We start from the raw sequence: 13267 nt of genomic DNA, 5'->3' as shown, positions 1-13267 counted from the left end.
GGCCGGGCAGGGTCACCACCACAGTTGGGGGCTCAATGACAACTCTGGAGTCCTGGCACTGCCTGACACAGGGCTCATTGCAGCTGTTGGCCAGCGGGGTTGGGCCACATGGCTGGCAGGGCAGGCACGGGTTGTAGCAGGACATGTCTTGTGGCTGGAGCTGCACCTGGGAGAGAGGACAGGGGGAGGCAGAGCATGAGGGATGGCATAGTATCAGCCTTTCTCCCAACCATGAGAGAGCCAAGGAACAAACTGGAGATGAGAATTGGAGGCTGTGTAGGTGACCCACAGGCTTTTCCCTCATACGACCCCTGCCAAGATTGACCAGGGAGAACCCCACGTAGCCCATAGCTCAGGAGACAATTCAGCCACACCCCAGACTCTCTCCTTGTCACAGGTTCTGCCCCCTGTCCGCTCCCATGGCGAGCAGCCTCAACACCCTGCATGGGACAAAGGGACAAAGAAACCCCAGAGGAGGTGGAGGAAGAGGAGGAGAATGGTTGTCCGACTCACCTCAGTTCCAAGAAGAGGGAGGCAAGAGGAGTGGATGCGAGAGTGAGGTGCAGGACCCACTTTTATACTGCTCCTGCACCGCCCCAGGCCCACAGTCACTGCACGCGGGCAGTAATTTTCCAACAGACTCACTTCCAAAGCAAAATATCTTAATTAATGACATAGGTTGTGTTTTTGTTTCTGTCAACGCTCCCATTTCAATTCCGCATTTGTGCCATGCCCTCCAGGCCACAGCCGCTCATTTCAAGTTCCATATTAGAAACGCAAGGATGTCCTGTGTAAGAAAACATCAGTACCTGCCAAAAATATGCTTTATGTAGAGCCCCATGGAGCAGGTTTTTTCCTCACAAATGAGGGGCATTTAGGGGCTCAGGACAATGTCTTATTCCTCCCACTCTCCTCACACCACAATGCACTTTGGCTGCACACTTTGGACCTGACCAGCTAGAGACACAATGGCTTGGACACATTTCCAAACACTCTGGCCACCCTGTGAGCCCCTTGAGCTGTTTTATGTGCCTTCAAGAAGGTCACACTGAGACCAAAGGCCATAAGGGCTTCCAGGAGCTGTGTACTCGGGTCCAGCCCAATGGTCAGAGCTGGTTTTCCTGGGTCTGGGATGGAGCTGCCCTGGCCTCAGGGGAATTTATCCCTGTGTGGGACACAGGTCTGCAGACAGCATGCACTCCTGGCTTGGACTCACAACAGAAGCCTGACACACGGCCAATCCAAAACTAGAGTGTGACTCAGCATGGGTAGGGAGAGTCTATCCCAGGCAGCTTGCCTGCTGAAGGCACTGCCTTGGCCTGCTGGGGCGCATCCCAGCTGACTCCATGTCTGCAGGACAGGGAAGCACATCACCTCTTTGAAGTTGTCTCAGAGCTGGTTTTCTTCCCAGGTCCCTTCGCATCCCGTCCAGTCCCTGAGCATCCCCAGCACATGGCACTGCAGGGTCCTGACAGCCCTCACTCACTGGGTAGTTTGGGGAGGTTTCTTTGCCTCTCCAATGGTACTAGTTGGTGCTCCAGTAAGAGGAGGGCTTTGGGGCAGTGGAGGGGAGGCCTGCTAATACCCTAATGACAGGAGATGTTTTTCCTGGAGATAGAGGGAATTGACAATTAACTAATGAACACATATAGAACTGACACTTGAGAACTAACCCTACCCCACGTCACTAAAGACACTTAGAGAGCTAACCCTTTAACCCACATCACTATTGCCCAGCCTTGTTTTGCTCTGTGAACTTATTGTAGGAAAAACAGGACTTCACTGACGCCTTGCAAAAATGATAATCCTAGAGTGCATCCTTGATGCATCCTTGGGTGACTTAGATAATAGAAACTTGGGCACAGGACAGGAGCTACACCAGTTTTAACCAACTCCGCAGTCTGAGTCCCAACCAACTCATCACACCGGACCAAAGGTGACCGTGTACACAGAAGAGGACCCGGGTTCACGATCACTGTGCAGCTGCAACCAGAAGGAGACAGAGGTGGAGACTCTGGAAATGGTCTCCTGAACTCATTGTAATAAGAACCACCTTCTTGGGGACACGTGCTGAATATGTACAGACGTTCCTAAAACTTTCATGAATATGTAACACTTCACTGCATTTAACCAAGTTCACAGCTACTGTAATTTTACACACATGTAAGATGAAATGATTCCCCGTTTGTCCAGATTCGTAAACAAATACATACCTTCCTTATAACCTAAAGGCTTAAGGTCATTGAGCGCCTTACTGGGACCCAGGGATGAGTCCCAGGTGGAGTGCAGATTTCTGCAATGCTTTTGTTCCTTCTTTTTACTGACAATTCAGGAGAGCTCCTCAGCACCGCCCAGTCTGTTTGGCCAGGACGATGAAGTTTGTGTGTCTGTTCTCTCCCACCCTTCAGTTCTCTCCCTGATGCTGACCCCTGGCCCTTTGGGCACAGCTACGCAAAGGAGTTCTGTTTTCTGAGACCACCCACGCATTTCTTGAACAATCCCCTTATTTAGCATGAAGGACGAGCAGAGGGAGGAGATGAGCCGCTCACTCTTCTCTTGGATGTGAATGGACTGAAGCATAAAACTCCTAACTCGAGACACCTTTGTGCAATGTGCTGTGTGGCATTAACGAAATTTCATCCCACTCACCACCAAGACAGATAGAGAGACTGTCAGGCTGAGAAGTGAAGAAATCTTCCCTCCTTCTGATATTCAAATCTCTTCCTCTTCCTCTTCCCTATTCCCTCTTCCTTTTCCCTTCCCTCTTCCCTCTTCCCTCTTCCCTCTTCCCTCTTCCCTCTTCCCTCTTCCCACTCTCCTCTTTCTCTTTCCTCTTTCTCTCTTTCTCTTTCTCTTTCTCTTTCTCTTTCTCTTTCTCTTTCTCTTTCTCTTTCTCTTTCTCTTTCATTTCTTTCCTTCTATCTTTATTCTGGACACTCAAAGGCATCATTGTTTGGACTTTTGTTGTTGAAGTCTTGTGAAGTTTTATGATATAGTTACAAACTTCTGCCAAGCCACTATTTGCTGTCCTGCTACAACCCGTGCCTGCCCTGCCAGCCCTGCGGCCCAACCCCCCTGGCCAACAGCTGCAATGAGCCCTGTGTCAGGCAGTGCCAGGACTCCAATGTTTACATCCAGCCCTCCCCCGTGGTGGTGACCCTGCCCGGCCCCATCCTCAGCTCCTTCCCGCAGAACACCGCCGTGGGATCCTCCACCTCCGCTGCCGTTGGCAGCATCCTCAGCTCTCAGGGAGTGCCCATCAACTCCGGGAGCTTTGGTCTCTCTGGCTTGGGCAGCGGCATCTGCGACACCAGGAGGTGTTTCCCCTGCTAAAGCTGCTGCTGATGGCCCTGGGGGAGGAAACCAGGGACACACAGGATGGGACTGGACTTGGGAGGGAGAATTGGGTTGTTGCTTTCAGAGGGGTTGAGCAAACCTGGTATCTCTTGCAAAGAGACATGGCCAACCTTGGTTCTCAGAAAGCATGGTCCATGTTGCCTTTCCCCTCTTCCAGTGTCTCCCGTTCCTCCCGTGTTCTTGTACTCTTGTGCTCCCCACGGCTGTGAGTTCCACCAAGTCAGCCTAGGGAGGACCTGCTGGCCCTGCTCCCTCTGTGGGACAGGCAGACGGAGACCTGGTTCAATGTCTTCCACAGCCATGAGTTAGAGATTGCTGTCTGCCCCTGGTGCTTCCTGCTCCAGGATCTCCACTCTGATCCACCTCTTTGCCTCTTTTGCCTCATTAAAGTTCTCCTGCACCTGAGCTCATGTCCCTGTGTCATCTTTTCCTCTGCAGATGCTTTCCCAAGGTGTCCAGGGAAGGAACGGTCTTCAAGAATTATGCTGGAAGGGCTGTTTTTAGTGTGATTGTGCGGTGGCTTTTGGCACAGTTGTGTTTATTCTGGCAGGGATGGAATTCTCTTTCCCTACAGCAGTGTTCATAGTGCTGTGCTTTGCAGTTGTAGCTGGAACGGTTCTGATGACAGCACATCTGTGTTTTGGCTTTTGTTGAGCAGTGCTTGCACAGCAGCAAGACATCTACAGGACAGCTGACTCAGGAAGGGTTACCAAAGGGACAATTGATACCATATGATGCTGTGCTCAGCAAGAAATTTAAAAGAAATAAGGAAGAAGTGGAGGGGTCATTCAATATTTGTCCTTTCGTTTTTCAAAGTAACCACTACATGTACTCTGGCCTTGCTTTGCAAGAATTGGCTGAAAATCATCTCCTGATAGAAAACAGGGAATAAATCTTTTTTACTATGCTTTGCTTGTCTACGTGGCCTCTGCATTTCTTCCTCACACTGCTTTTATCTCAGCCTACAACTCTGTAATGTCTGTAATTCTCCATATCTTTCCTAAGGAGGTGGACGCGATGGAGCATCTTGGTGGACATCTGGTGACCAGACAAGGTCACCTCATCCCAGTCTTTTTGGTGCTTCCTGTGGGGTTTGAGACAGCAGCAGTTTTGATTTGAGCAGGTTTTAGCTGTAGCAGTTCCGAATTTACAGGCCACTGTACAGCCAAGGCAGTTTGGTCACTGAACTGCTTATCTCTTGATTTTGCTGATGTTGGGAACATGTTAATAGAACCAAATGCTCTGGGCTTTGTCCTGGCATTGGGGCCCTTACAGTGCTGGGGGAACTGTCTAGTGGAGAGGAAGAGGAAATTCAGCTCCCTCTTCACAGAGAATCGGATGTGGGGGTGTTTTCTTGTGTATATCCCCGGGGTTCTTGCTCATTCTTAAGTGAGGTGTTTACTGCTATTAATTAAAACCATTGATTTAATGTGAGGTTTGCGGACTCTGGTGTACAGCTGGGGATAACTCCAAGTTCTTCTGCATCCCAGTCCAAGCTTCTGTGTCATCCTTTTCCCTGCAGACACTGTCCTAAGATACAGATTAGGAGAATGTTCCATATGGTTATTCTAGGAAGTAGTTCTTGGGGATGGTTGGGCGGTGGTTGTTAACACAAAGATTTTTAAGTGAACGACTGTGGCCAGTCTTTTCAAAGCAGTTGTTCTTCAGAAGGTGCTCAGGCATCGATCTGGTGCTGCGAAGTGGTGGGTGATTGCTTTTGCATCACTTGTTATTTCATTTTTTTTTTCTCACTTCCCCTCTAGGAGTGTCCTTATCTTGACCTAAAGCTATTTTGCTCTCCTTTTCTTCCTAATCTGGCCCCATATTATTGGGACAGTAGATGAAGAGAACGGTTGGTAGGTGATTAATGCTGACTGAGTTCTACACACCACAGAGACCAACACACAGCGCATGTCATCCTCATTTTGCTCCTTTCCGTTCTGTGCCCAAGGCTTCCTGGGAATGTTTCTGGAGGGAGGGAGCAGGGAGAGGCACTGGCAGGAGAAGAGACAGCGGGTGCAGGCTGAGTGTCTCCAGGGTCTGTTCAGAATGTCACCAAAGCCACATGGTGAGCAGCAGTAAAGGCTGCAGAGAGGCTTGCAGATGAGGAAAGGGAGCTACTCAACTACTGTAAGACACAGCTGGGCAAGGTGACGCATGTCCAGATAGAGCCAGGCCTGTTTCCCCATGAATCCCTCATGCCCTGAGAGGCAGCAGCCCAACAGCAGGGCCAGGGAAAGGTGCTTTTGCAGTAATGCCAGCAAAACAGGTGCAACTCCAGCACAGTTCCTGGGCACCAAGCACACTCATCAGCATCGTGGCCATGGTGACCGGGACCTCAGATAGGAGATACAGGGTAGTGACTGTCCCACTCTTCTCAGCACCTGAAAGCACCTACAACACTGCTGTAATGCAAGAAAGACGTGATGCAAGAAAAACCTCGGTCAACTGGAGTGTGTTCAGCAGAAGGTGTTCCAGGATGGTGAGGAGATGGAGCACTTGTGTGGGGAGCAGTGACAGGGGGCATGGGGCTTGGTGAAGACAATATTTGTTGTGAGAATGAAGAGTAGCTTTGGAGTAGCAGTGGTGAGGTCCCACAGAAGACAGATCCAGGCTCAACACTGGCTGTGTGTGTCTGGAGGACTAGAGCCAATGGGCTCACGTTGAGACATGAGAGGTTTGTACCTGGTAGGAAGAAAATGGTTTTCAGAAGAGGTGGGTCAGGCAGTGAAAGAGGTTTCCCGGGGATATTGTCCAGTCACCCTCTTGGACACGGTCATCGTTTACTGCAGGGCCACATTAGACTGTGGCAGATGGTCTCTGTTAACCCTCCGCCATCCCCACTAAGAAAAAAGGTAATAGGAGGAAAATGGAGAGAGATTTGTAAGTTGGAAAAGTTAAAAATGTTTTACTAATGCTACTACTAAACAGAGAAAATAATACAAAATCTACAAAACCAGTCTTGAATTTCCTGGGGTAATGCAGTGTTTCCCACCATGGAGCCGGTGTCACTCCAGTGGCTGCATGTGGGAGATTTGAGGGATTTTCTTGAAGTTAATGTGTGGATGGATTTCTGTTAGATGGAGATTTGTTACTGAACTAGCCAGGCCCAAAGGAATTTCAAGGCCACCTCGGAAAGCTGAAAAGAGGAGCTGCTGTGGGAGTGAGGCAGTTCTACAATAACAGGGCCTCAACAAGACGTGAATCAACAGACCTATTAGCAGTGAGACTCGGGCACGTGGACATCTCATGAACATAGACAATATCCAATCAGCTAATGCATGCTTGTAGCGTGGATGTGTGCTCAGGAAATAACTGCATATATAAGTAGGCTTGTTTCTGTAACAAATGGCCTTGTTTGAATTCCTATTGGATTGTGTGGAGTCCATGATTTTTCGCCCTTGCAGCTGCAGGGCAGGCACCCGAAAGTCCTGGGCTGGACTCCTCAATTAACCAGAACTGGATTCAGAGATGCAGACTCTGGAACCACGCCTAAGATGGCAGGCACGACAGTCAGGGTCCTCTTCAGATGCCGGCCATGGTCAAAGAGGACAAGACCCTTGTGATCTCTCACTCTTATAGGGTGTATGATGTGTGTGGGGTTGAATACTCGGTCAGTTTTATTCACCTGTTCCATTTGCTCCTCCTTGCAAATACACCTTTCTCACTTATGGGACATGTAAAATTGATCAGTAACCTTGACTTCCAAAGCCATAAGTCTAAACCTGGGCCTCTTCTGCATGTCGTTACTACCGCTACCAGCTCCAGAGGGAAGAGTCTCAAAAAACATGCAGCCAAATTCATAAAAGTGCAGTTACTTAGAAGAACTTAGCTGAAGGGAAAATTCACTACAAGAGAAACTGGTCTTGTTTTAAACAAAACCAGGACAGGCACTCATGACTTGCGACCAATGATCTCTGAAGGTCATTTGCAACTTGATTATGCTCTGATCCTATAATGCTAAGACAGCTTTTTTGTGACTTCTTTGCCCACTGGATACAGGTCCATCAATGAGGAGAAAGAGCTCAGGTTCTCAGGCGAGAAGACAGGCAGTGTGCAGGAGCTGTCCTGAATGCTCTGAGTAAGTGTGGCAGAATGCAAAGCCCCCTCTCTCACTCTCCCTCCTTCAGTATGGAAGGAGTAGGCACATCTCCCTCTCTTTCTGCGACTTGAGGCTAACAACTTCTTTTGTTTGGCCACAGAGTACCCTGGCCAGGGCCATTAGGAGAAGGGAGTGCCGAGGCACCACTGAGCCTTTGGGTGCCTGCAGCCAGTTTGGGGGATGTTTGGAGGCTTCAGAGGCACGCACAGCCAGTGTGGGGGTGCAGAGAAGCTTTAGATGGCCTACAGTCAGATCTGATCAGCCAATATAAAAACGGGACTCTCGTCGAGACTCCGCACATTGTCGCGGGTCTCTCGGAGCATAAGCAAGATGCTGCCGCCGAGAGCCCCCCTCCCCGGGATGGAGACTCCGCTTGCCTTGCCGCCACGGGAGTGAGTAAAACTTCTCGCAGGATTGCGAGTATATTTATACTTTTCGTGCACATGAGCACATGTAAAATTAATCCTCGCAGAATCGCGGGTGTATTTTCCTTCTGTGCAATTTGCACGTGTAACTTTTCATGCACATTTGCACGCGTACTTTCCGTGGTTAATAGAAGCACGTGTACCTTCCGTGCACATTTGCACGCGTAACTGTCTGTGCTCAATACGAGCACGTGTATAAATTATTTCCTCGCACAATCGCGAGCGTATTTTCCTCCTGTGCTTCCACATAAGCACGTGTAATATTCCATGCACATTTGCACATGTAAGTAAATTAACCCTCGCAGGATTGCGAGTGTATTATAAATTTACCCTCGCAGAATCACGAGTGTACACTTCCTGTACTCACTATGAGTACGTGCATCTCTTTAAGAATAATCCGACACCGTGTTTAGGCAAGTGTGTACTTCTCAAGGCTTCAGGCACGGCTCCAGCACTGCTTTGGTGAAGCCATGTGCGTGCACACTGTGGACTGCCTGTTGTATTAGTTGCTGCCCCTTAATAATTTTCCTCAACTGATATCCGCACATGTATTTAAGTCACTTTTGGAGTGCTAAAACCCTGTTTCTCAATGGTTTAATAAAAGTTGTTTTGGACCCTGTTGTCTCTTAAACTAACCTCGGGGTGCCTCCATGACAGTAAGTTAAGAAAAGATTGCAGAAGGCATCTGTGCACCAACTAGAAGATCGTACGATCTGTGCCCCCCAGGTCTTGGGACAAGTTTTCCCAAAGATGCTGTGGCAGCATTTTCCCTTCCTGTTCTCCAGCTTTTCTTTTCCACCTGGTCTTTCCCTCATTCCAAAATTCTACATCTCAAGGCTGCCATTAGGACAGGTTCTCCTGGGCTTTCCTGGGACAGTATAGCCTCTGTCTTGTCAATACCACATTAATTCCTCCTTCTCCTGGCTACTTGCTTCACAAATTTGAGCTTCCCAAGGTAAAAGAAAAGGCATATTCAACAAAGTGATGGTAGTGACTGAACTGCCTTCTGTTTTTCTACTCCAGTATACCCCACATACACAGAGTTGTTTAGAAACCAGAGGCTACACGCAAGTCATGACTAAGTATAGTCAATATCATACTAGTTGACAATCACTGCACAAGCGTCTCCAACAATCTGATCCGATAACCAGGCCTGAGCAGGATGAGACAAAGGCATGAGCTGGGATGCAGAAAAACTTTAATGAGTCAAAAAGAAAACAAAACAAGGTGGCTCTGATGGGCAGCTCCAGTACCCAGAACACCAGGCGCAGACAGGAGTATGTGACCCATGGTTGTGGTACAGATCCAGCCAGGTGTCCACCTGCCTGTCCCACAGAGGGAGCAGGGCCAGCAGGTCCTCCCTAGACTGGCTTTGTGGGGCTTACAGCCCAGGGGATCACAGGAGAAGTGAGACACAAGAGGGAGAGAAGACACAGGGAGAAGGGAAAGACGGCATGGGCTGTGCTTTCTGAGAGCCCAGGCTGGCCGTGTCTTTTTGCAAAGGGTGCTGGGGTTGCTCAGCCTATCTCAAAGCAAAAATCTGATGATTTATCTCCAGTCCAGCCCTATCTTTTGGGTCCCTGGTTTCCTTCCCCAAGGCCATCAACAGCAGCTTTAGCAGGGGAAACACCTCCTGGTGCCGCAGATGCCGCTGCCCAGGCCAGAGAGACCAAAGCCCCCAGAGTTGATGGGCACTCCCTGAGAGCTGAGGATGCTGCCAACGGCAGCGGAGGTGGAGGATCCCACGGCGGTGTTCTGCGGGAAGGAGGTGAGGATGGGGCCGGGCAGGGTCACCACCACAGCTGGGGGCTCAATGACAACTCTGGAGTCCTGGCACTGCCTGACACAGGGCTCATTGCAGCTGTTGGCCAGCGGGGTTGGGCCGCAGGGCTGGCAGGGCAGGCACGGGTTGTAGCAGGACATGTCTTGTGGCTGGAGCTGCACCTGGGAGAGAGGACAGGGGGAGGCAGAGCATGAGGGATGGCATAGTATCAGCCTTTCTCCCAACCATGAGAGAGCCAAGGAACAAACTGGAGATGAGAGTTGAAGGCTGTGTAGGTGACCCACAGCCTTTTCCATCATACAACCCCTGCCAAGATCGACCAGGGAGATCCCCACGTAGCCCATAGCTCAGGACACACTTCAGCCACCCCCCAGAGTCTCTCCTTGTCACACGTTCTGCTCCCTGTCTGCTCCCATGGCGAGCAGCCTCAACACCTTGCATGGGACAAAGGGACAAAGAAACCCCAGAGGAGAAGGAGGAAAAGGAGGAGAATGGTTGTCCGACTCACCTCAGTTCCAAGAAGATGGAGGTGAGAGGAGTGGATACGAGAGTGAGGTGCAGGACCCACTTTTATACTGCTCCTGCAGCGCCCAAGGCCCACAGTCACTGCACGCGGGCAGTAATTTGCCAACAGACTCACTTCCAAGGCAAAATATCCTAATTAATGACACAGGTTGTGTTTTTGTTTCTGTCAACGCTCTCATTTCAATTCCGCATTTGTGCCATGCCCTCCAGGCCACAGCCGCTCATTTCAAGTACCATATGAGAAGTGTGAGGATTTCCTGTGTCAGAAAACATCAGTACCTGCCACAAATATTCTCTATGTAAAGCCCCATGGAGCAGGGTTTTTTCCTCACAAATGAGGGGTGGTTAGGGGCTCAGGACAATGTCTTATTCCTCCTACTCTCCTTCACACCACAATGCACTTTGGCTGCATAATTTGGACCTGACCAGCTAGAGACACAATGGCTTGGACACATTTCCAAACACTCTGGCCACCCTGTGAGCCGCTAGACTTGTGCTGGCAAGAAGGTCACACTGAGACCAAAGGCCATTATGGCTTCCAGGAGCTGTGTACTCGGGTCCAGCCCAGTGGTCAGAGCTGGTTTTCCTGGGGCTGGGATGGAGCTGCCCTGGCCTCAGGGGAATTATGCCTGTGTGGGACACAGGCCTGCAGACAGCGTGCACTCCTGGCTTGGACTCACACCAGAAGCCTGACACACAGCCAATCCAAAACTAGAGTGTGACTCAGCATGGGTAGGGAGAGTCTATCGCAGGCAGCTTGCCTGCTGAAGGCACTGCCTTGGCCTGCTGGGATGCGTCCCAGCTGACTCCATGTCTGCAGGGCAGGGAAGCACATCGTCTCTTTGAAGTTGTCTCAGAGCTGGTTTTCTTCCCAGGTCCCTTCGGAACTCGTCCAGTCCCTGAGCATCCCCAGCACATGGCACTGCAGGGTCCTGACAGCCCTCACTCACTGGGTAGTTTGCGGAGGTTTCTTTGCATTTCCAATGGTACTGGTTGGTGCTCCAGCAAGAGGAGGGCTTTGGGGCAGTGGAGGAGAGGCCTGCTGATACCCTAATGCCAGGACATGTTTTTCCTGGTGATATAGATTATAGACAATTAACTAAGGGACACTTAAAGAACTGACACTTGAGAACTATCCCTACCCCACGTCACTAAAGACACTTAGAGAGCTAACCCTTTAACCCACATCACTATTGCCCAGCCTTGCTTAGCTCTGTCTAACTTATTGTAGTAAAAATAGGACTTCACTGAAGCCTTGCAAAAATGATAATCCTTGGGTGCATCCTTGATGCAACCTTGGGTGAACTAGATAACAGATACTTTGGCAAGGGTAGGAGCTACACCAGTTTTAACGAACTCAGCAGTCTGAGTCCCAACCAACTCATCACACCGGACCAAAGGTGACCGTGTACACAGAAGAGGACCCGGGTTCACGATCATTGCGCAGTTGCAACCAGGAGGAGTCTGAGGTGGAGGCTCTGGAAATGGTCTCCTGAACTCATTGTAATAAGAACCGCCTTCTTGGGGACAGGTTATGAATATGTACAGGCGTTCCTAAAACTTTCATGAATATATAACACTTCACTGCATTTAACCAAGTTCACAGCTACTGTAATTTTACACACGTACAAATTGAAATGCTTCCCTGTTTGTCCGGATTCGTAAACAAATACATACCTTCCTTAGAACCTCAAGGGTTAAGGTCATTCTGTGCCTCACTGGGACCCAGGGATGAGTCCCGGGTGGAGTGGAGATTTCTGCAATGCTTTTGTTCCTTCTTTTTACTGACAATTCAGGAGAGCTCCTCAGCACCGCCCAGTCTGTTTGGCCAGGATGATGTAGTTTGTGTGTCTGTTCTCTTCCACCCTTCAGTTCTCTCCCTGATGCTGACCCCTGGCCCTTTGGGCACAGCTACCCAAAGGAGTTCTGTTTTCTGAGACCACCCACGCATTTCTTGAACAATCCCCTTATTTAGCATGAAGGACGAGCAGAGGGAGTAGATGAGCCACCCGCTCTTCTCTTGGATGTGAATGGACTGAAGCACAAAACTCCTAACTCGAGACACCTTTGTGCGGTGTGCTGTGTGGCAGTAATGAAATTTCATTGCACTCACCACCAAGACAGCTATAGAGACTGTCAGACTGACTGGAGAAATCTTCTCTTCCTTCTGATATTCAAATCTCTTTCTCTTTCTCTTCCTCTTCCCTCCTCCCTCTTTCCTCATCCCTCTTCCTTCTTTCCTCTTTCTCTTTCCTCTTTCTCTTTCTCTCTCTTTCTCTTTCTCTCTCTCTCTCTCTCTCTCTCTCTCCTTCTATCATTATTCTGGACACTTAAAGGTATCATTGTTTTGACTTTTGTTGTTGAAGTCTTGTGAAGTTTTATGATACAGTTACAAACTTCTGCCAAGACACTATTTGCTGTAATTCCACTGATGCATCTCAAGCCAGCACATGAAAGAAGCCTGCATGGCAGAGCAGGCATGTGAGAAATGAGGAAATGAAATGACAGCGTTGATGGGCACCAAAATAGAAACTTTACATATGATGCTCTGCTTTGGAAGTGAGTCTGCTGGGAAATTACTGCCCGCTTGCAGTGACTGTGATCCTGGGGCGGTGCAGGAGCAGTATAAAAGTGGGTCCTTCTCCTGACTCTCTCATCCACTCCTCTTGCCTCCGTCTCCTTGGGATCAAGGTGAGTATGAAGCCCAATCTCCACCTCCTTCTCCTCCTCCTCCTTTAAGATTTCTCATTGCATTCCTGCCCTTTAGTCCCATGCAGGGTCTTGAGGATGTTTGTAGTGTGAGAGGGAATTGGTCAGCAAGTGTGACATGGTAGTGTATTGTTTGAGGTGTCTTCTTGAGCTGCGGGCCAGGTGGGATCCCCTTGGGCTTCATTGCTCATGGTGGGGCTGCCTGAGGGGAAGGAGAAGTGTGTGTGACCCCTACACATTTTCCAGCTCTTGTCTGCAGGCCATACCTTGTCTTGCTCATGCTGGGGTGACAAACTGCTCCTCACTCATCTCCCCTGTTTTTCTTCCCCCTGTCCTCTCTCCCAGGTGCAGCTCCAGCCACAAGAC

The 13267-nt window shown here is 49.7% G+C and overlaps 1 protein-coding gene across 1 annotated transcript; it reads left to right on the top strand.

The window, feature by feature from the left end:
• Positions 1-444: 444 nt before the first annotated feature.
• Positions 445-3333, top strand: LOC308049840 (feather keratin 1-like; the record flags this gene model as incomplete). The annotated part of the gene is made up of 2 exons (XM_080359710.1): positions 445-560; positions 2997-3333. The coding sequence occupies 2 exons, from the start codon at positions 445-447 to the stop codon at positions 3331-3333; spliced, it is 453 nt and encodes a 150-aa protein (XP_080215836.1).
• Positions 3334-13267: the final 9934 nt, after the last annotated feature.

This window comes from Nesoenas mayeri (genome assembly GCF_963082525.1).
Source record: "Nesoenas mayeri genome assembly, chromosome: 26".
In the NCBI taxonomy this organism is placed as follows: domain Eukaryota; kingdom Metazoa; phylum Chordata; class Aves; order Columbiformes; family Columbidae; genus Nesoenas; species Nesoenas mayeri.
This window is presented reverse-complemented; position numbering and strand designations above follow the sequence as displayed.